Source organism: Taeniopygia guttata, chromosome 10 (assembly GCF_048771995.1).
Source record: "Taeniopygia guttata chromosome 10, bTaeGut7.mat, whole genome shotgun sequence".
NCBI classification, from domain to species: domain Eukaryota; kingdom Metazoa; phylum Chordata; class Aves; order Passeriformes; family Estrildidae; genus Taeniopygia; species Taeniopygia guttata.
The window spans coordinates 2,453,169-2,475,330 of NC_133035.1; the positions used below are offsets into that span (position 1 = coordinate 2,453,169).

Sequence of the window (22,162 nt, forward strand, 5' to 3'; positions counted from 1 at the left end):
GAGATCCACACCCTGTCCATCCTCCTGGAGATCCACACCCTGTCCATCCTCCTGGAGATCCACACCCTGTCCATCCTCCTGGAGATCCACACCCTGTCCATCCCTGCTGGAGATCCACACCCTGTCCATCCCTCCTGGAGATCCAAACCCTTTCCATCCTCCTGGAGATCCACACCCTGTGCATCCTCCTGGAGATCCAAACCCTGTCCATCCTCCTGGAGATCCAAACCCTGTGCATCCTCCTGGCGATCCACACCCTGTCTGTCCCTCCTGGAGATCCAAACCCTCTCCATCCTCCTGGAGATCCACACCCTGTGCATCCTCCTGGAGATCCACACCCTGTCCATCCCTCCTGGAGATCCAAACCCTGTCCATCCCTGCTGGAGATCCACACCCTGTCCATCCTCCTGGAGATCCAAACCCTGTCCCATCCTCCTGGAGATCCAAACCCTGTCCATCCTCCTGGAGATCCAAACCCTGTGCATCCTCCTGAAGATCCAAACCCTGTGCATCCTCCTGGAGATCCAAACCCTGTGCATCCTCCTGGAGATCCAAACCCCGTCCCTCCCTCCTGGCTCTGGGACGGATCCAAATCTCCCTGGCACTGCCTGGATCGGTTGCCAGGGTGGCAGAGGGTCGCTGATCCCCCAGCTGGGATGCAGGAGGCACTCGGAATCTGGGAGGCAGCACCCAGAGCCAGGGCTGGGTGGATCCCTGTGATCCCCGCAGTGATTCCCGCAGCGATTCCCACAGCGATTCCCACAGCGATTCCCACAGCGATTCCCGCAGCAATCCCCCTGCTCTCCCATCCCCGGGGTCCCAGGGGACACCGGGAGCCGCCTGTCCCCTTTCCCACCCTCCCTGAGGCCCCAGCCCCGCACGGGAAGGGAGGGGATCCGCGGGTGCCCCCGGAGCAGCTCCCTGAGACCTGTGCCCTTCCCAGGTGCCAAGGAATATGTGTTCCCACGGAGGGAGAGGTTCCCGGTGTTCTTCCACCAGGAAAACACCTCCTCCATCTACGTCGGGGGCGAGGGCAGGCTCTACTACTACGACTTTGCAACGCGCCAGAACTACACGGTGAGGAGGCGCCGCTAACGGGTTCGGCATCAAAACCCCACAAAAAGTCTCCAGATCCATCTCCCGGCCCTCGTTCCGGGCATGGATGAGCCTGGTCCCTGCCCGGCCAGCTCCATCCTGCCAGGAAGCAAAATCCCAGCAGGAAAGAATGGGTTAGGGTCAGGCTTTGGGTTTGGGTTTGGGTTTGGGTTAGGATTAGGGTTTAGTTTTGGGTTAGGGTTGCCATGGGCAGGTTTTTCCCTTGGTGGGATCTCTCCTGGTTAGTGCTAGGGTTAGATTTATGTTTAGGGTTAGGGTTAGGTTTTAGGGTTAGGTTTTAGGGTTAGGGTTAGGGTTAGGGTTAGGGTTAGGGTTAGGGTTAGTGTTAGTGTTAGGGTTAGGTTTAGGGTTTGGTGTAGGTTTAAATCTCCCCTCTTGGCCATGGGCAGGTCCTTCACTCGCTGGGATCTCTCCCAGTTAGTGTTAGGGTTTGATTTATGTTTAGTGTCAGGGAAGGACTCGGACTAGGTTTGGTTTTAGGCTTAGGCTTATGGGGGTTAGGGTTAGGTTTAGGCTTAGGTTTAGGCTTAGAGTCTGCGTTAGGGTTTGGGTTTGAGTTCGGCTTAGCATTGGTGTCAGGCTTTCGGTTAGGATCACGGTTAGGTTTAGTGTTGGGGTCAGGTTTAGCCTTTGGTTTAGGCTTAGGTTCAGGATTTAGTTTGTTTTTAAATCTCCCCTCTTGGCCATGGGCAGGTTCTTCCCTAAGTGGGATCTCTCTCAATTATTGTTAGGGATAGATTTATGTTTAGAGTTGGAGGAGGGCTCAGGCTCGGTTTGGTTTTAGGTTTAGTCTTACGATTAATGTTGGGTTTAATATTTAGGTTACGGTTTGGATTGGGTTTAGGATTGGGAATAGGGTTCAGGTTATGATCAGGATTAAATCTCCTGCATTCGTCCCCTCATGGTGGGGTTCTTCCTTGGGTGGGATCCCTGTGATGTCTTCGGTACCCTGCAGGCAGGATGTTTCCTGTCCTGGATCCTTTCTGGATCCATCCTGGATATTTTCAGCCTGGGATCCTTTATTGATCCATCCTGGATGGTTCCAGGGGATCCTTTCTGGATCCATATTGGGTAATTTCAGCCTGGGATTTTTTTATTGATCCATCCTGGATGTTTCCAGGGGATCGTTTCTGGATCCATCCTGGATGGTTCCAGGGGATCCTTTCTGGATCCATCTTGGATGCTTCCAACGTGGCATCCTTTCTGGATCAATCCTGGATTTTTTCAGCCAGGGATCCTTTCTGGATCTATCCTGTATTTTTAGAGCCAGGATTCCTTTCTGGATCCCTCCTGGATGTTTCCAGCTTTAGATTCTTTCTGGATCCATCCTGGATGTTTCCAGCTTTAGATTCTTTCTGGATCCCTCCTGGATGTTTCCGGCTTTAGATCCTTTCTGGATCCATCCTGGATGTTTCCGGCTTTAGATCCTTTCTGGATCCATCCTGGATGTTTCCAGCCAGGAATCCTTTCTGAACTGAGAGCAGCAATGCTCAGATTTCATCACTGGCATCCAGCCCGGCCTTCCCGAGGGTTTTCAGTCCCCCGGGGTGAGGGACAAGGACATCTCGTGGAGTTTGGTGACCTTGTGGCACGCTGAGCCCACGCCTGGTGGTGTTGGGAGAGCAGGAATGGAAACATTTCCCTCTCCTTTATCCTAGGAAGAGTTCCCGGTGAGAAATGAAGGCCAGTGCATGTCCTCTGGGAATTTGGTAGGTCCCACCTGTGGGGGAACAGCGGGATGGGGAGGGCTGGAGGATTTGGGATGAAGAGGGAACAGTGGGATGGGGAGAATTTGGGTTGGAGAGGGAACAGCTTTATGGGGAGGATTTGGGTTGAAGAGGGAACAGTGGGATGGGGAGGATTTGGGTTGAAGAGGGAACAGTGGGATGGGGAGGATTTGGGTTGAAGAGGGAACAGTGGGATGGGGAGGATTTGGGTTGAAGAGGGAATAATGGGATGGGGAGGATTTGGGTTGGAGAGGGAACAGCAGGATGAGGAGAGCTGGAGGATTTGGGTTGAAGGAATAACAGGATGGGGATGATTTGGGTTGAAGAGGGAACAGTGGGATGAGGAGGATTTGGGTTGGAGAGGGAATAATGGGATGGGGAGGATTTGGGTTGGAGAGGGAACAGCAGGATGAGGAGAGCTGGAGGATTTGGATTGAAGGAATAACAGGATGGGGATGATTTGGGTTGAAGAGGGAACAGTGGGATGGGGAGAATTTGGGTTGAAGAGGGAACAGCTTTATGGGGAGGATTTGGGTTGAAGAGGGAACAGTGGGGTGGGGGAGGATTTGGGTTGAAGAGGGAACAGCGGGATGGGGAGGATTTGGGTTGAAGGAATAACGGGATGGGGAGGATTTGGGTTGAAGGAATAACGGGATGGGGAGGATTTGGGTTGAAGGAATAATGGGATGGGGAGGATTTGGATTGAAGGAATAACAGGATGGGGAGGATTTGGGATGAAGAGGGAACAGTGGGATGGGGAGAATTTGGGTTGAAGAGGGAACAGCTTTATGGGGAGGATTTGGGTTGAAGAGGGAAGAGCGGGATGGGCAGAATTTGGGTTGAAGGAATAATGGGATGGGGAGGATTTGGGTTGAAGAGGGAACAGTGGGATGAGGAGGATTTGGATTGAAGGAATCACGGGACAGGGAGGATTTGGGCTGAAGGAATAACGGGATGAGGAGGATTTGGGTTGAAGAGGGAACAGTGGGATGGGAAGGATTTGGGCTGAAGAGGGAACAGCGGGATGGGGAGAATTTGGGTTGGAGAGGGAATAATGGGATGGGGAGGATTTGGGTTGAAGAGGGAACAGCGGGATGAGGAGAGCTGGAGGATTTGAGTTGAAGGAATAACGGTATGGGAAGGATTTGGGCTGAAGGAATAACAGGATGGGGATGATTTGGGTTGAAGAGGGAAGAGCGGGATGGGCAAGATTTGGGTTGAAGGAATAACGGGATGGGAAGGATTTGGGTTGAAGAGAGAACTGCGGGATGGGGAGAATTTGGGTTGAAGGAATAACGGGATGGGCAGGATTTGGGTTGAAGGAATAATGGGATGGGGAGGATTTGGGTTGAAGGAATCACAGGACGGGGAGGATTTGGGTTGAAGAGGGAGCAGCTTGATGGGGAAGATTTGGGTTGAAGAGGGAATAATGGGATGGGGAGGATTTGGGTTGAAGAGGGAACAGTGGGATGGGCAGGATTTGGGTTGAAGGAATAACGGGATGGGAAGGATTTGGGTTGAAGAGGGAACAGTGGGATGGGCAGGATTTGGGTTGAAGGAATCACGGGACAAGGAGGATTTGGGCTGAAGGAATAACAAGGATGGGGAGGATTTGTGTTGACGAGGGAACAGCGGGATGGGGAGGGCTGGAGGAATTGGTCTGAAGGAGCTGCGTGTGCTCCTCATGAGCTCCCTGCGGATGAGGAGACCAGGAAAAGCCAGGAAGGATCAGGGACTCCGCGTGGTGCCGGGGGCTGTGTGCCATTGGCAGCTCCTTTCCCCCGGCAGGAGGACAGCCGGAATTACCTGACCCTGGTGGAGCAGTACGGGGACGGGCTCTTGGTGTGCGGGACCGGCGCCTGCGCTCCCACCTGCTGGAATGTGGTACGGATCCTTCCCCCATCCCGGGCGGGGAAAACCCGGCCTGGCCCCACTCAGGATCCCTTTCTGTCCTTCCCCAGACGCAGAGGAAGGAGAGCCCGCCCTGGGATGGGAGAGGGATCGCTCCCTTCACCCCTGACTCCAACACCCTCGTCGTTGTCGATGGTAAGTGGGATATTTTCCCAGTTTCCTGTTTTCCAGAGGTTTTGTTGTGCTCAAAGCCTCCCTGGGACAAACAGGAGCCCCATGAGGCTGCTCCAAGGACTTTGTCCCCTTGTCTCTCCTCATTTTGTCCCCATGGAAATGCACATCCCCTTGGGACAGAGGTTGGAGATTCCCACTGGGGTGTGGGAGGAACGTTGGGAATCAGGAATGCTTTGGGTCAGGAGAAACCTTGGAAGGAAGGGACTGAATCAGGAATTCTTTGGGTCAGGAGAAACCTTGGATGGAAGGACCTGAATCAGGAATTCTTTGGGTTGGGAGGGATCTTGGAAGGAAGGGATTGAATCAGGAATGCTTTGGGTCAGGAAGGACTTTGGATGGAAGAACCTGAATCAGGAATGCTTTGGGTCAGGAGAAACCTTGGATGGAAGGACCTGAATCAGGAATGCTTTGGGTTGGGAGGGACCTTGGAAGGAAGGGATTGAATCAGGAATGCTTTGGGTCAGGAGAAACCTTGGAAGGAAGGACCTGAATCAGGAATGCTTTGGGTCAGAAGGACTTTGGAAGGAAGGACCTGAATCAGGAATGCTTTGGGTCAGAAGGACTTTGGAAGGAAGGACCTGAATCAGGAATGCTTTGGGTCAGGAGAAACCTTGGAAGCAGGGCCTGCAATGATCCCACTGCTCCAGGCCTGCTGTGGGCACAGGGGAGGATCCTTCCAAGGATCTGTCCCTGCCGCCCTTCAAGGATTGCATGTCGGGTCTGGCGTTCCTGTTCCGTTCCCACCATCCCTGCGACGCTCAGGAAGTCCTGGCTGCTTTCACTCCTCCTCATCCTCTCCCCACTCCCTGCTGTCCCGCAGGCCAGGACATCTACTCCACCATCAAGAAGAGCCAGCAGAACGGGAAGATCCCTCGATTCCGGCGCGTCAGGGGCGGGGGAGAGCTCTACACCAGTGACACCGTCATGCAGAGTGAGTGGGGGACATTCCCACTGGGGGGACATTCCCACTGAGGGGACACTCCCACTGGGGGGGATCCCCGCTGCACTCTGCCCCACAACAGCTGGCAGGGCACAGGAGAAGCTCCAGAGTTTCTTGTGGGGGCTGATCCATGCTGGATTTAGCAAAACTCGTTAGTTTTGCTTCGCTTGCTCTTGCGGTGCAGATCCACCTGCAGATCCACCAAAACCAAAAATTTGGGTTGCTTTAGCCAAGTCAGCGGGCTCAGACACCAAATGTTTGACCAATTAGAGCCCAGGCAAACGTTTTGTGACCTGTTTGTGTGCCAGTGCCAGCCAAGGAATGGCCAATACCCAATGGTGACGATTATTGGTGTAAAGCCACCAATGAGAAAAATTCCATAAACAATTAATGTCACTGGACCCTGATACTCTTAAATCACCTTCTGAACCTCAAGAACTGGAAATTCCTGGTTCTTTGGCAGTGGAATGTTGTGCTGAGGGAGATGCACAGTTAATCCTGCCCCAGTGCCCCCTGAGCTTAACCCAGCAGCTCGGGTGCCCTCAGTGCCAGCCAGGAGGGAGCCAGCTGTCTGTGCCACATGACCCCTGTCCCAAACCAGCACAAAAGTGACTTCCCCATCCTCGGGGCATGGGGAAATGAGGCTGGTGAGGGAGGAAGGAAACTGGGCTGTGCAAAATGCCCGGCAGCAGCGTTGGGCAACTTCCAGTGCGGACAGGGGCTCTGGGCAAACCCCAGCCAGGGTCAAACCTGGGGCAGGGACAGGGACAGGGAGGGGACACGGGGAAAGGACCCTGCTCCGCTTCCCTGGGCTTGTGGTGGCTTCCCAGGGGGGAAATGGGGGATTATTGGGATAAAAAACGGAATTAAAATGACACCGGGATAAAGCAGGGAGGAGGAAAGCAAACCAGTCCTGCAAGGCTGAAACTGGGACATTCCCTGGCGTGGGAACAGCAGGGCTCTGATCCCAGGAGATTCCTGCTGTGGAAACAGCAGCTCAGGATGCTCAGAGGGACCCAGGGATGGGCGTTACGGGGTTTTCCCAACAAACAGCACGGATTGCTCCTCCTGAGGGATCCTTCCTTCCTTCCAGAGCAGGGAGGGACTTGGGTTTCTGTGGCTGCCAAGGCTTCCCCAGGCTCCAGGGAGTCCTTCCCTGCAGGGAATGAGTCTGTGCAGCCAGGCAGGAGGCGCTGGGAAGGTGGCACTGATGCCTCAGCTTTAGCTTTTGTATTCTCACATTCTGTGCTGCTTTAGTGTGTGGGTCTGGGATTCGTATCAGGGCAGGGACACAAAACAATGATCCAAATCTCAGCCTCAGGAGCACAAACAACGTGGGCTGGAGAGAGAAAAACAAGCAGGATGGGATTTCATAACCTAAAGCTGTAATTGCACAATTAACCCCAATATGCAAATGGAGCAGAACTCATAAAAGTGAGACACCTCATGACCAGTTTCCCATTTTTGGGACCATTTTGATTCACCTTGGCTGCAGCCCTGGCTGGGCTCTGGTGCTGCCCAAGGTGGATCCACTGAGGAGATCCTTTCCATAGATCCCTGTTTATTCCTGAGCTCAGTCTGGTCTCTGTTCTAGCTCAGCCTTCCCAAGGATCAGCAGGGCCAGCCTGGGCTTGGAGTGTGGTCCTGTCCCTGGGCCACAGCCGTGTCCCACTCCCTGCCCTGTCCCCACCGGTGTCTCCCCCGATGAAATCCGGTCCGAGTTCTGTCCCTTCCCTCCCCAGACCCTCAGTTTGTCAAGGCCACCACGCTGAGGCACGAGGAGCCTCACCAGGACAAGATTTATTACTTCTTCCGCGAGGACAACCCGGACAAGAGCCCCGAGGCGCCCCGGAACATCTCGCGGGTGGCCCAGCTGTGTAAGGTACCTCGGGGACAGGGTGGGGTGGCAGCTCTGGGGGGGACAGGGGACACGCCAGCTCCTCTGGGCTTACCCAGTCTTGGTTTGACCCCTCTGAGTGGGGCACAGCCACATCCTTCGGCCTCACAGGGCAGAGAATTCCCTGTTCCGGGATGGCAGGAACGGGATTGTGGCAGCATCCTGCGGTTCCCCATCAGGATGGGCATTTTGGGGTGTTCCTCCCCAAACCCTGACTCACTCCCTGCTGTCCCTGTCCCCCAGGAGGACAGGGGAGGAACCAGCTCCCTCTCAGCCTCCAAGTGGACCACGTTCCTCAAGGCCACCCTGATCTGTGTGGACCCCGTCACCAAGGGCAACTTCAACTGGCTGCAGGACGTCTTCTTCGTCCCCGCCGGCGACTGGCGGCTCTCCAAGGTCTACGGGCTCTTCACCAACACCTGGTGAGGGGCCCTGGCCCAAATCCTCCCTTCCAGCCCTCTTTCCCCTCTGGAAAGCAGCTGGAGCAGGCACGGCGATGGGCACAGCCCGGTGTCCCCCCTGACCCCGGTGTTGTCCCCTCAGGGGAAGCTCTGCTGTCTGCGTCTACTCCTTCGGGGACATCGACAACGTCTTCAGGACATCGCGGCTCAAAGGCTACAACGGCCCCACCCCTGAGGTCAAACCTGGCCAGGTGAGGGACCCTGGGTGACGGAATCTGTGCTATTGATCCCAAAATTGTAGAAAGTCTCTGTCTGTCAGCCCCGCTGCCAAAGCAGAGCCATAATTCGTCTGTGCTGGTTTCAAGGTTGTTTATTCTGTTTATCTCTAACATGTTCTGCTGCCCTGCCGCAGCTCTGTCCTGCAGGGCAGCGTGTGGGGCTCTGCCCTCAGTGGGATGGTACAAACATTAAATACCACAAACTACCTGTGCTGGATTTACAATAACGTGCCAATATCTGTCACCTACGTTGGACAGTGTGTCCCCAGCCTGAACCAACAGAAAAATGCCAACACCGCAGTGAAACATGGAGGGCATGAAGAAGGAGAAAAAGGACAAGGCACACCCAATTTCCTCCATCTTGTCCCCTTTGGACCCCTAATCTAGAATCCTAAAATTCTACTTTTGCACCCGTGCCACACTTAATTATTACTTATATCAAACACTCAGAGCTGGTAATTCATGCTGTAAGATTGAAAACTCTTTTCCATGGGCAGAGATCACAGCCAGTGTCTGTGGGGGCTCTGTCCAGGGGGGTTTCTGACCCCCTTGCCAGGGTCCCAGACCTGCCAGGGCAGCCAGAGGGATGCCCTGGACTCCCACAGTGTGGGGCAGCCTTTCCCCCAGTGGCTGTGTGCAGAGTGAGGGATGGGACCCCTCTCCTCCAGCCAGGCCGTGGGGGTCCGAGGCAGCCCCTCCCCAGCCCCTCCCCAGCCCTGTGCTGCTCTGGCTGCTGTGGCTGAGCCCCCCGTGCCGAGGCGCTGCTGGCACCAGTGACTGATGGCACGGGTCGGGAGGAAATAAATTCCCAGGCTTTTGCAGGAGGTGAACTGGGGGGTGTATCCATCTTAAAGATGCTTAATGAATGTGCCACAGCCCGCGGAGTGGCAGCAGATCCATCTCTGCAGCCAGCATTCCCCACGCTGTTCCTTGTGAGGTTCAGGCACAATTTAACAGCTTCTTATTGATTTTATTTATGTTTCCCTGGTCCTGGCAGTGTCTAGATTGCCCCGGTCCAATAAGAACCCCATAGTCACAGAGGTGACTTGCACTTGATTTTCCCATCCTGTTTCTCAACTCTAGGGACAAAATCTGGTGTTTGGCCAGAAAAGATGGAGTTTTAGTCTCACATGGGCTTCAGATTCAAGAAAGAGGATGGTGCAGGACAGCTGGGGTGATGGAGATGATCTCAGAGGGCACCTGGCACGGGCATGGTGACAACAACCTCTGGGCAGAGCTGTCCCCCTGCCCACCTCTGACTCCGGTGCCTCTTGTCCCCTTCTGTCCCCTCAGTGCGTCCCCTCGGGGCAGCACACGCCCAGCGAGACCTTCAAGATCGCCGACAGCCACCCCGAGGTGGAGGAGCGGGTGGAGCCGCTGTCCCCTTCCCGGAGCCCCCTGTTCCACAACAAGCACCGCTACCAGAAGATCGGCGTGCACGAGGTGGCCGCGGGCGATGGGCAGCGCTACAACGTCCTCTACCTGGCCACAGGTGCGGGGACACACCGAGGGGACAGGGAGCAGGTCCCAGCCTGGCATCTGTTTGTCAAATTTTGGGAAGAGACAAACGCTGCCAGGCTGGCTGGGTGGGCACATCCCAGGCATGGAGAAGCAGGGCACGGCCCTTCCCGTGGTAGGTTCGTGCTGGAGGGGCAGAAATCCTTCCCCAAGGAGCAGCTCTGTTGTTTTTTGATGCTTTCTGAGCTGCCCTCTGTCGCTGTCGAGGCAGGATGGGAATGAGAAGACTCACTCAGCAGGCTGCTGAGAGTAAAACTCCAATTTATTCAAAATACACTGCTTTTTATACAGAGCTTCGTGAGGACCAACTCCATTGGTCCTGAAGTGAAAACAACCCACACCATTGGTGCAGAGTGCCTGACGCACAGTGATAGAACTTAACTATAAACAATGTGAATAACAAGAGAGATAAAGAATTATTTACATTCTTCTCCAGCTCTTTCCCAGGCCTCTGCCTGGCCAGAAACTCTCAGTTTCTCTGTTTGACTGAATCTGAGACCCACAGCCCTCATCCCTCCCATCCGTGGGATGCGTTCTCTGGATCTCGTGGAGGGAGCTGCAGGGATTTAAATTCCTGATTTTGTCATGGGGAAAGTGCAGCCAGCTCTCGGTGGGTGGGTGGGGTTGGGTTGGGGCCAAGAGTGATGGATTTGGGGTTTTACAGTTAGAGAGAAATAGAGAGAAATAGAGAGAAATAGAGCAAGAGAATTAGAAATAGAAAAGCAGAGAAACAGAGCAAGAGAGTTAGAGAGAGAATTGAGAAACAGAGTTAGAGAGAAACAGAGCAAGAGAAATAAAGAAACAGAGCAAGAGAGTTAGAGAGAGACAGAGAAACAGAGTTAAACAGAGAAATAGAGAAACAGAGAAACAGAGCAATAAATAGAGTGAAACAGAGAAATACAGAAACAGATAAACAGAGAGACGGAAAAATACAGAAACAGAGAAACAGAGAAACAGAGAAACAGAGCAATAAAGTTAGAAAGAAACAGAAATAAATACAGAAATGGAGAAATGGGGTTAGAGAGAAACAGAGAAATAGAGAAATAGAGAAATAGAGCAATAGAGAAATAGAGCAATAGAGAAATAGAGCAATAGAGAAATAGAGCAATAGAGAAATAGAGAAATAGAGAAATAGAGAAATAGAGAAATAGAGAAATAGAGAAATAGAGAAATAGAGAAATAGAGAAATAGAGAAATAGAGAAATAGAGTTGAAGTAGGGAGAGACAGAGACAGAGCAGTGGGAGCATTTCCAGAATCCTGGGTCTAAACACAGCCAACGCCCTGCAGGGTCCCCCTGGCAGCCTGATCCAACGGGAAGGGCTGTGGGATGGACACGGAGTCACCTGGGGGTCCTGCAGGAGCTGGGCTTCCCTCCCCCTGGCTGAGGATTCCCAGCTCCGTTCCCCCGGGGTGCAGATCCAGGCTGGCAGCTCCTGGCACCGTCACCCCCTCTCAGGGTGCCTCACCAGGGCTGTCCCCTCTCTCCCCAGACAAAGGGTCCATCCACAAGGTGGTGGAGCTGCCAGATGGGGTGCAGAACATCGTGGAGATCCAGGTGTTCCCCAACAAGGATCCCATCCAGGCCATGATCCTGGACCACGCCAGGGTGGGTCCCTGCTCCGGGGGCGGGAGAACGGGGTGGGTCAGGCATGGATGGGTCAGTGCCAGCCCCGGGCTCTGGGAGTGAAATCATGGAATTCTTTGGGTTGGAAGGGACCTTTAATCATCACTTTAATGATCACCCTATGACCTTTAATGATCATCCAGCCCCACCCTGTGGTGAGGACGCCTTCCACTGTCCTGGGGTTCTCCATGTCCCAGTGCCCACCCTGGCCTTGGGCACTTCCAGGGATGCAGGGACAGCCACAGCTGCTCTGGGAATTCCATCCTGGCCCCTCCCCACCCTCACAGGGAACAATTCCTTCCCAATATCCCATCCATCCCTTCCCTCTGCCAGTGGGAAGCCATTCCCTGTGTCCTGCCACTCCAAATTCCCTCTCCAGCTCTCCTGGAGCCCCTCCAGGCCCTGGCAGGGGCTCTGAGCTCTCCCTGGAGCTTTCTCTTGTCCAGGTGAGCACCCCCAGCCTGGCTCCAGAGGGGCTCCACCCTTTCAGCACCTCCTTGGCCTCCCTCCAGCAGCTCCAGCTCCTTCCTGACCTTTCCTGGGACATGGCATGACAGCTCCTGTGCTCTCCTCCCGCAGGCCGTGCTCTACGTGGGCTCCAGCAGCCGCGTCCTGGAGCTGCCCATGGACATGTGCGGCGCCTACCGCAACAACTGCCACAGCTGCGTGCTGGCCAGGGACCCCTACTGCGGCTGGGCCAACGGCTCCTGCCTCTCGCTGGCCCGCAGCCGGTGCGTGGGACCATTCCCACCCCAACCCCACCGGGCAAACACCCACCCACACCCTCAGCATTCCCCTCCTGGGCTGAGCGCGTGCGTGGGTTTGGGGTGGATGCGCTGTCCCCGAAGGTTTGGGGTGCCGTGGGTGGATGCATCACTCCCTTGAAGGGTTTTGGGTGTGCAACCCCTCTTCCCAAAGGTTTGGGGTGCTCTGTGTGGATCCATCCCTCCCTTGAAGGGTTTTGGGCACCCAACTCCTCTCCCTGAAAGTTTGGGGTTCTCTGCACAGATCCATCCCTACCTTGAAGAGTTTTTCCCCTTCTCCCCAAGAGTTTGGGGTTCTCTGCATGGATCCATGACTCCCTTGAAGGGTTTTGGGCACCCAACTCCTCTCCCTGAAAGTTTGGGGTTCTCTGTGTGGATACACCCCTCCCTTGAAGAGTTTTTCCCCTTCTCCCCAAAAGTTTGGGGTTCTCTGTGTGGATCCATCCCTCCCTTGAAGGGTTTTGGGCACCCAAACCCCTTTCCCCAAAACTTTGGGGTGCTCTGTGTGGATCCATCACTCCCCTGAAGGGTTTTGGGCACCCAACCCCTCTTTCCAAAAGTTTTGGGGTGCTCTGCATGGATCCGTCCCTCTCTTGAAGGGTTTTGGGCACCCAACCCCTCTCCCCAAAACTTTGGGGTGCTCTGTGTGGATCCATCCCTCTCTTGAAGAATTTTGGGCACCCAGACCCTCTCCCCAAGAGTTTGGAGTGCTCTGTGTTGATCCATCACTCCCTTGAAGGGTTTTGGGCACCCAACCCCTCTCCCTGAAAGTTTGGGGTGCTCTGTGTAGACACATCACTCCCTTGAAGGGTTATGGGCACCCAACCCCTCTTTCCAAAAGTTTAGGGTGCTGTGCACGGATCCATCACTCCCTTGAAGGGTTTTGGGCACCCAACTCCTCTCCCTGAAAGTTTGGGGTGCTCTGTGTAGACACATCACTCCCTTGAAGGGTTATGGGCAACCAAACACCTTTCCCCAAAACTTTGGGGTGCTCTGTGTGGATCCATCACTCCTCTGAAGGGTTTTGGGCACCCAACCCCTCTTTCCAAAAGTTTTGGTGTGCTCTGCATGGATCCATCCCTCTCTTGAAGGGTTTTGGGGACCCAACCCCTGTCCCTGAGAGTTTGGGGCTCTCTGTATGGATCCATCCCTCCCTTAAAGAATTTTGGGCACCCAGACCCTCTCCCCAAGAGTTTGGAGTGCTCTGCATGGATCCATCCCTCCCTTGAAGGGTTTTGGGCACCCAACCCCTCTTTCCAAAAGTTTAGGGTGCTGTGCACGGATCCATCCCTCCCTTGAAGGGTTTTGGGAACCCAACCACTCTCCCCACGAGTTTTGGGTTCTCTGCATGGATCCACCCCTCTCTTGAAGGATTTTGGGCACGCAACCCCATTTCCTGAAAGTTTGGGGTGCTCTGTGTGACTCCATCACTCCCTTGAAGGGTTTTAGGCACCCAGCCCCTCTCCCTGAAAGTTTGGGGTGGTCTGCACAGATCCATCTCTCCCTTGAAGGGTTTTGGGCTCCCAGCCCCTCTCCTTGCTGCTGGGTCTCATGTTGGTCATCTCCAACCTTCTGAAATTGGGATGGGAGGGGGCGATTCCCGCCCACCCCACTCATCCCCCTAAAATGGGGGATTCCCATCCCTGAACCGCTGCTTCCTGAAGTTCTGTTGGAGCTTATCCCCATTCCCACCCCGCAGGGACGTGCTCCAGAACCTGAACTTCAACTCGTGGCAAGGAAGCTGCCAGAGAGGTGACGTCAAGGAAGGTACATGGAGATGCTGTGCTTGATCAAGGAATTGTTGGATTCTCCAGGCTTTGGATAGGTTTGGATAGGTTTGGGTGGGTTTGGATGGATTTGAATGGGTTTTGATGGGTTTGGGTGGGTTTGGATGGATTTGGAAGGGTTTGGATGAGTTTGGATGGGTTTGGGTTGGTTTGGATGACTTTGGGTTGTGTTGGATGGATTTGGAAGGGTTTGGATGGGTTTTGATGGATTTGGATGAGTTTGGTTGGTTTTGGATGGGTTTGGATGGGTTTGGATGGGTTTGGAAGGGTTTGGGTTGGTTTTGATGGATTTGGATGGGTTTGGATGAGTTTGGATGGTTTTGGAAGGGTTTGAATGAGTTTGGATGGATTTGGAAGGGTTTGGATGAGTTTGGATGAATTTGGATGAGTTTGGATGAGTTTGGATGGGTTTGGATCAGTTTGGGTGAGTTTGAATGAGTTTGGATGGATTTGGATGAGTTTGGATGGGTTTGGATGTGTTTAGATGGGTTTGGGTTGGTTTTGATGGATTTGGATAGGTTTGGATGAGTTTGGATGGTTTTGGAAGGGTTTGAATGAGTTTGGATGGATTTGGAAGGGTTTGGATGAGTTTGGATGAGTTTGGGTGGATTTGGATGAGTTTGGGTGGGTTTGGGTTGGTTTGGATGAGTTTGGGTGAGTTTGGATGAGTTTGGGTGGGTTTGGAAGGGTTTGAATGAGTTTGGATGGGTTTGGATGAGTTTGGATGGGTTTGGATGAGTTTGGATGAGTTTGGGTGGGTTTGGATGAGTTTGGATGGGTTTGGATGAGTTTGGATGGGTTTGGGTTGGTTTGGATGACTTTGGGTGGGTTTTGATGGATTTTGAAGGGTTTGGATGGGTTTGGATGGGTTTGGATGAGTTTGGATGAGTTTTGGATGGATTTGGATGGGTTTGGAAGGGTTTGGATTGGTTTTGATGGATTTGGATGGGTTTGGGTTGGTTTTGATGGGTTTGGAAGGGTTTGGGTTGGTTTTGATGGATTTGGATAGGTTTGGGTTGGTTTTGATGGATTTGGATGGGTTTGGATGAGTTTGGATGAATTTGGATGGGTTTGGATGGGTTTGGATGGGTTTGGGTGGGTTTGGATGGGTTTGGGTGGGTTTGGGTGGGTTTAGGTTGGTTTTGATGGATTTAGATGGGTTTGGATGGTTTTGGAAGGGTTTGAATGAGTTTGGATGGATTTGGATGAGTTTGGATGGATTTTGAATGGTTTGGATGAGTTTGGATGGGTTTGGATGAGTTTGGGTGGATTTGAATGAGTTTGGATGGATTTGGAAGGGTTTGGATGAGTTTGGATGGATTTTGAAGGGTTTGGATGAGTTTGGATGGGTTTTGATGGATTTGGATGTGTTTGGATAGGTTTGGATGGGTTTGGGTGGGTTTAGGTTGGTTTTGATGGATTTAGATGGGTTTGGATGAGTTTGGATGGTTCTGGAAGGGTTTGGATGAGTTTGGATGGGTTTGGATGAGTTTGGGTGGGTTTGGATGAGTTCGGATGAGTTTGGATGGTTTTGGAAGGGTTTGAATGAGTTTGGATGGGTTTGGATCAGTTTGGGTGGATTTGAATGAGTTTGGATGGTTTTTGAAGGGTTTGGATGAGTTTGGATGGGTTTGGATGAGTTTGGATGGGTTTGGATGAGTTTGGATGGGTTTGGATGAGTTTGGGTGGGTTTGGATCAGTTTGGGTGGGTTTGGGTGGGTTTAGGTTGGTTTTGATGGATTTGGATGGGTGTGGATGAGTTTGGATGGTTTTGGAAGGGTTTGAATGAGTTTGGATGGATTTGGAAGGGTTTGGATGAGTTTGGATGGGTTTGGATGAGTTTGGGTGGATTTGGATGAGTTTGGATGGATTTGGATCAGTTTGGGTGGATTTGAATGAGTTTGGATGGATTTGGAAGGGTTTGGATGAGTTTGGATGGGTTTTGATGGATTTGGATGTGTTTGGATAGGTTTGGTTGGGTTTGGGTGGGTTTAGGTTGGTTTTGATGGATTTAGATGGGTTTGGATGAGTTTGGATGGTTCTGGAAGGGTTTGAATGAGTTTGGATGGATTTGGAAGGGTTTGAATGAGTTTGGATGGGTTTGGATGAGTTTGGGTGGATTTGGATGAGTTTGGATGGTTTTTGAAGGGTTTGGATGAGTTTGGATGGGTTTGGATGAGTTTGGATGAGTTTGGATGAGTTTGGGTGGGTTTGGAAGGGTTTGAATGAGTTTGGATGGGTTTGGATGAGTTTGGATGGTTTTTGAAGGGTTTGGATGAGTTTGGGTGGGTTTGGATGAGTTTGGGTGGGTTTGGATGAGTTTGGGTGGGTTTGGATGAGTTTGGATGAGTTTGGATGAGTTTGGGTGGATTTGGATGAGTTTGGATGAGTTTGGGTGGATTTGGATGAGTTTGGATGGATTTGGATCAGTTTGGATGGGTTTGGATGGGTTTGGATGAGTTTGGATGAGTTTGGATGAGTTTGGGTGGGTTTGGATGAGTTTGGGTGGGTTTGGATGAGTTTGGGTGGATTTGGATGAGTTTGGATGGTTTTTGAAGGGTTTGGATGAGTTTGGATGGGTTTGGATGAGTTTGGATGAGTTTGGGTGGGTTTGGGCTGGTTTGGATGAGTTTGGGTGGGCCATCTGTCTCGGTTTGAAAAGCCAAGTGTCTGCTGAGGAGGGCAGGAGCCTCCCCTGAGATGGAAAATGCAAACCCCTTCCTCCGAACTTATAAATTTAAAATCGAGGGGCTCTCAGGCAAAGATTCGGGAATAGGAATTACAGGGCAGAGCAGAAGTTTCCAGGAGCCCTCTCAGGAACCTCCGTGGCTTCCTCCACCCCACCCAAACCCCTGTCCCCGCAGACGACTTCCGCAACATCTCGGTGATGCCCCTCTCCCGCTACTACCTCAACTGCTCCATCGAGTCCCACTACGCCACCTACAACTGGTACCACGAGGACGTGCTCATCAAGAGCTGCAACACCTCCCGCCCGCAGCACGACTGCTTCCACTTCATCCCCAGCGTCCGGCGCGAGCACTACGGCCACTACGTCTGCGTGTCCGAGGAGGACGGCTTCCGCCAGGCGCTGGTCAAGGAGCGCCTGCTGGACCGCCAGCGCTTCCTGTCGCAGCGCGGCCGCGCTCCGGCCACCTTGGCCTCGTGGTTCCGACTGCTGCTGGTGCTCGTCCTGGCTGAGCTCTTCCACTGACGCCGTCCCGCCGGTGCTGCCGCCGCGGTTCCCTCGGACTTTTGGTGTCCCCACTACCGGCCTCGCTGGAAGAGCCTCGGCAGGAGGTGTGACACGCGGTGGCGGCGCCGCTGCCCAGCCATGCATGCGCTGATGCTCAGGGCGCGGCCGCTCCTTGCATGTGATGAAGATGAGGAGGAGGAAGAGCCGGCCCTCGGCCTCCGGACTGCCTCCCGAGCTTTTGGGGGGTGATGTTGGGGTTGGCAGCGGCTGGGACAGCCCCGGCGAGTCCCCTGCTGCTCCCTCGGAGGGGTCAGGGGGGCTCGGTTCGTTGTTTTTTTGTTTGCAGACGGGTTTGGTGTGGGGAGGGAGGTCGGGAATCGCATGGGAAAGCCTCGGAAGGTGAACTGGGTGGATTTGGGGTGTGGGGAGAGGGAAGGTGGGAGCAGAGCCCGGAGCGGAGCGGGAGGCGCTGGGGAGATGCCGCAGACGCACAAATCCTCTGCGGGCAGCTGAGGGGCATCGCAGCGGGGCCGTGCCCGCTCCCACCCTGTCCCGGGCGGCCTCAGGGAAAGCGGCCGCGGATCTCAGGGCACCGGGGGGGCTGCGCCTGTCCCCGCCTCTGTCCCTGTCCCTGTCCCTGTCCCTGTCCCTGTCCCCGAGGCTGGCCCGGGGCGGGCCCGGCCTTCGCTTCCCCCGCGCTTTCGGAGCTCTGGGAGCGAGACTAAACTGTGAAAATCGGGATTTTCCCGCCTGCCAGGGGGGGTCCCGCTCCTTGTCCCAGCCCGGAGTGGCCTGGCCCTGGGCGGGGACACCCAGGGGACACACAGGGGACACCCTGGCCGTGCTTCCAATGCCTGTCCTGGCTCCTGCTCACTCAGGAGAGCCCGAGGGGCCGAGTGGCCGCGTCCAGAGCCCACGGGCAGCGGGCCAGAGCTTCCTAGTGCACTACATCCCCGAGATGTTCCCCATCCCCAGACTAGGACAGAGCTTCTTACAGCCCTTCTCAAAGCACTTTAACTTTGTGGACTAACAGATATTTATTATATCGACTGCTCGTTTCTGTCTTGTAGGATTTTATAATATTACAGCAGGCGGGGGCGGATCACAGGAGAGGAAAGTTAAAAAAAAAAACAACACCACAACAGCTACCAAAAAATACCCCCCCAACCCTTTCAGACCTGTAACCAAAGCGGATGGTTGGAATAAAGAGTGGAAAAAAAGCAGGAGAGCGCCGTGGCTGTCACTGGGAATGATGAGGGCTGGGATCTCCCCTTGCCTTTTTCCGTCCCCGGGTTTGCTGCTCCTGTTTCAGGCAAATTCCCCATGGAAATCCCAAAGGAAGGAGTGAGCAGCAGCCCTGGGAAGGGACGGGTGGGAATAGCAGCGGGGTTCGTGGTGTGGAACCATCTCTCCTCCTCCTGGGATGCTCAGGATTTTGGGAAAAGCGAGCTGGTGGTCGGTGCTGTGAGTAGGGAGGTGGGGAACGGGAATTCGGGGTTTTGGAAGGTGCCAGCAAAGGCAGGAGCGAAGGAAAACACCTCCAACCTCCCTCAAAGCGGCCCCGGCCCAAGGCAGAGCCGGCTCGGGGCTCGTCCCGGTCCATTCCCGGCGCTCCTGCCCGGCCTCGTCCCGCAGGGAAATAATTCGGGATGAGTGGATGAGCTGCACTCAGAACTGCAGTGACGCACGGCCGGGTGGCACTGGGGACACGAGGGTGGCACCGAGGGTGGCACTGAGGGCACCCGGGGGAGGTTTGGCAGCCAAAAGCGAAACTTTTTCCTGCCTCCATCCCTCCTTGGCACAGAATTCCCGCTGGCGTGCGGGGAGCGGGCGGGTCCCGAGCCAGCAGCGGGAATTTTGGCAGCCCCAGGAGTGGGAATTTTGGCAGCCCCGTGGGAATTTTTGGGTTCAGCACACCTCCGAGCTGTTCCCATTCCCAGCTCCACCGGTGGGAATGGGAACAGCTCCAAAATCCCGGGAAAAGAGGCTCGGGAGCAGCGCATGAGGTGATGCTCAAGAATTCCCACCTTGGAATGGGTGGGAGGGGCGCAGGCAGCCAGAATTCCAGTTTGGCCGCCCAAAATGCCCAAAACTCCTTGCTGAGGGCGTGGGTCGAGCACCGCGGGACGAGCGGGAGTTCCCGGGTGACAGCGACACAGGCAGGATGTCCCCTCACGCTTTTCCAGGGGAAATGGGAATGTGGCAGCTCCGTTTTTGGGGATTGGCGGCCGCCGTGTGCCCCCGCTTGTCCCGAGGGTCCCGCGTTCAGCCTGAGCTCTGCCCGTGCCTCGGCTCCCCCGGGATCCGGGCGGGATCTGATGGGGATCCAGGTGGGACCCAAGGGGATCCAGGTGGGATCTGAGGGGGATCCAGGGGGAATCCAAAAGGGGATCCAGGTGGGACCCCAGGGAGATCCAGGTGAGATCTGAGAGAGATCCAGGTGGGATCCAAGGGGAATTCAGGAGGGATCTGAGAGAGATCCATGTGGGACCTGAGGGGAATCCAGATGGGACCCGAGAAGGTTGCAGGTGGGATCCAAGAGGGATCCAGGTGGGACCCCAGAGGAATCCAGGTGGGATCTGAGGGGGATCCAGGAGGGATCCAAAAGGGGATCCAGGTGGGATCTGAAAGAGATCCATGTGGGAATGGGAGGGATCCAGGTGGGATCTGATGGGGATCCAGGAGGGATCTGATGGGGATCCAGGTGGGATCCAAAAGGGTACAGGTGGGATCTGAAAGGGATCCAGGAGGGATCCAAAAGGGGATTCAGGTGGGATCTGAAAGGGATCCAGGAGGGATCCAAAAGGGGATCCAGGTGGGACCCGAAGGAGATCCATATGGGACCCAAGGGGGATCCAGGTGGGATCCAAGGGGGATCCAGATGGGATCTGATGGGGATCCAAGAGGAGTCCAGGTGGGATCCAGGAGGGATCCAAAAAGGGATCCAGATAAGGTCCAAGGGGGATCCATGTGGGATCCAAAAGGGATCCAGGTTGGACCTGAGATTGATCCGGGTGGAATCCAGAGGGTTCCAGGTGAGATCTGATGGGAATCCAGGTGGAATCAGAGAGAGATTCAGGTGAGATCTGAGGGGGATCCATGTGGGACTGGGAGGGATCCAGGGGGGACCTGAGAGGGATCCAGGGGGGATCCAAAAGGAGATTCAGGTGGGATCTGAAAGGGACCCAGATGGGACCCAAGGGGGACTGGGAGAGGTCCAGGTGGGACCCGAGGGGAATTCAGGTGGGATCCAAGGGGGATCCAGGTGGGATCCAAGGGGGATCCAGGTGGGATCTGATGGGGATCCAGGTGGGATCCAAGGGGGATCCAGGCAGGATCCAAGGGGGATCCAGGTGGGATCCAAGGGGGATCCAGGTGGGACAAGGGCTGGGTGGAGCAGGGAGAGGGGTCCGAGCAGGAAACGTGGCGCTTTAGGGGAAATGAGATGGCCCGGGAGAAACAGGGGGAAGTTAAACTCGGGATAATCCCACACCGACCTCTTCTTCCTCCTCCTCCTCCTCCTCCTCCTCCTCCTCCTCCTCCTCCTCCTCCTCCTCCTCCTCCTCCTCCTCCTCCTCCTCCTCCTCCTCCTCCTCCTCCTCCTCCTCCTCCTCCTCCTCCTCCTCCTCCTCCTCCTCCTCCTCCTCCTCCTCCTCATCCCACGGGGTTGGATCCCCCAAAAGCCCCCAAAACCTGACAATAAATTCGGTTTAAATTCGGGGAACAAACCCCTCGTTTTTTATTCCAGGTCACACCAGAGCCCCTCCTGGATCCCCCCTGTGGATCTGGGGCGCCCCCAAATCCCTGCGGGATGCAGGGGGACATGGGACCTTCCTCCCGTGCCAGGGACACCCTCGGGCTGCGGTTGCCCCCCAGAACTTTCCTTTTCAACACCATCGTGACAAAAATGGGTTTTTCCTGCCCCATCGGAGTCCCGGGGGGTTCCGGGCGGGATTTCCCCGCTGGGATTGTCCCGGATCCACGAGTGGGGAGAGCCGGGAGGGGCCCGGGAGGAAAACCCGACAGGGAAGGGGAGAAATTGGGGGAAATCCTTCAAATCCAGCGGGGAGCGAGCGGGAGGGACCCCCAGCGGGAACCTATGGGGCAGGGGGTCTCTATAGGGCAGGAGGGTCCCTATAGGGCAGGAAGGTCTCTATGGGGCAGGGAGGGTCTCTGTGGGGCAGGGAGGGGGTCTCTGTAGGATTTATGGGACAGGAGGGTCCCTATAGGACAGGGGGGGTCTCTATGGGGCAGGAGGGTCCCTATAGGACAGGAGGGTCTCTATGGGGCAGGGAGGGTCTCTATGGGGCAGGAGGGTTCCTATAGGACACGGGGGGGGGTCTCTATGGGGCAAGGGGGTCTCTATGGGGCAGGGGGATCCCTATAGGGCAGGGGGTCCTTGTAGGACAGGGGGGTTTCTGTGGGGCAGGAGGGTCTCTATAGGTCAGGGGGGTCCCTATAGGGCAGGAGGGTCCCTATAGGGCAGGGGGTCCTTGTAGGGCAGGGGGTCCTTGTAGGGAAGGGGGGTCTCTATGGGGCAGGGAGGGTCTCTATGGGGCAGGGGGGGTCTCTGTGGGGCAGGAGGGTCCCTATAGGACAGGAGTGTCCCTATAGGACAGGAGGGTCTCTATGGGGCAGGGGGATCCCTATAGGGCAGGGGATCCTTGTAGGGCAGGGGGGTTTCTGTGGGGCAGGGGGGGTCCCTATAGGACAGGGGGGTCTCTATGGGGCAGGAGGGGTCTCTGTAGGGTTTTCTATGGGGCAGGAGGGTCCCTCTGTAGGATTTATGGGACAGGAGGGTCCCTATAGGACAGGGGGGGTCTCTATGGGG

General features: G+C 55.0%; 1 protein-coding gene across 1 annotated transcript in view; it reads left to right on the plus strand.

Moving 5' to 3' along the window:
* SEMA7A (semaphorin 7A (JohnMiltonHagen blood group)) overlaps positions 1–18,465 on the plus strand; it is a 41,056-nt gene extending 22,591 nt beyond the window's left edge. The window contains exons 2-14 of the mRNA XM_030281300.4: positions 944–1,077; positions 2,775–2,825; positions 4,632–4,727; positions 4,805–4,889; positions 5,749–5,859; positions 7,611–7,750; positions 8,009–8,187; positions 8,309–8,417; positions 9,738–9,936; positions 11,454–11,569; positions 12,167–12,318; positions 14,051–14,118; positions 17,003–18,465. Coding sequence (XP_030137160.3) covers positions 944–1,077; positions 2,775–2,825; positions 4,632–4,727; positions 4,805–4,889; positions 5,749–5,859; positions 7,611–7,750; positions 8,009–8,187; positions 8,309–8,417; positions 9,738–9,936; positions 11,454–11,569; positions 12,167–12,318; positions 14,051–14,118; positions 17,003–17,349 — 1,787 coding nt within the window. The 3' untranslated portion in view covers positions 17,350–18,465. The remainder of the gene's footprint in view (positions 1–943; positions 1,078–2,774; positions 2,826–4,631; positions 4,728–4,804; positions 4,890–5,748; positions 5,860–7,610; positions 7,751–8,008; positions 8,188–8,308; positions 8,418–9,737; positions 9,937–11,453; positions 11,570–12,166; positions 12,319–14,050; positions 14,119–17,002) is intronic.
* Positions 18,466–22,162: the final 3,697 nt, after the last annotated feature.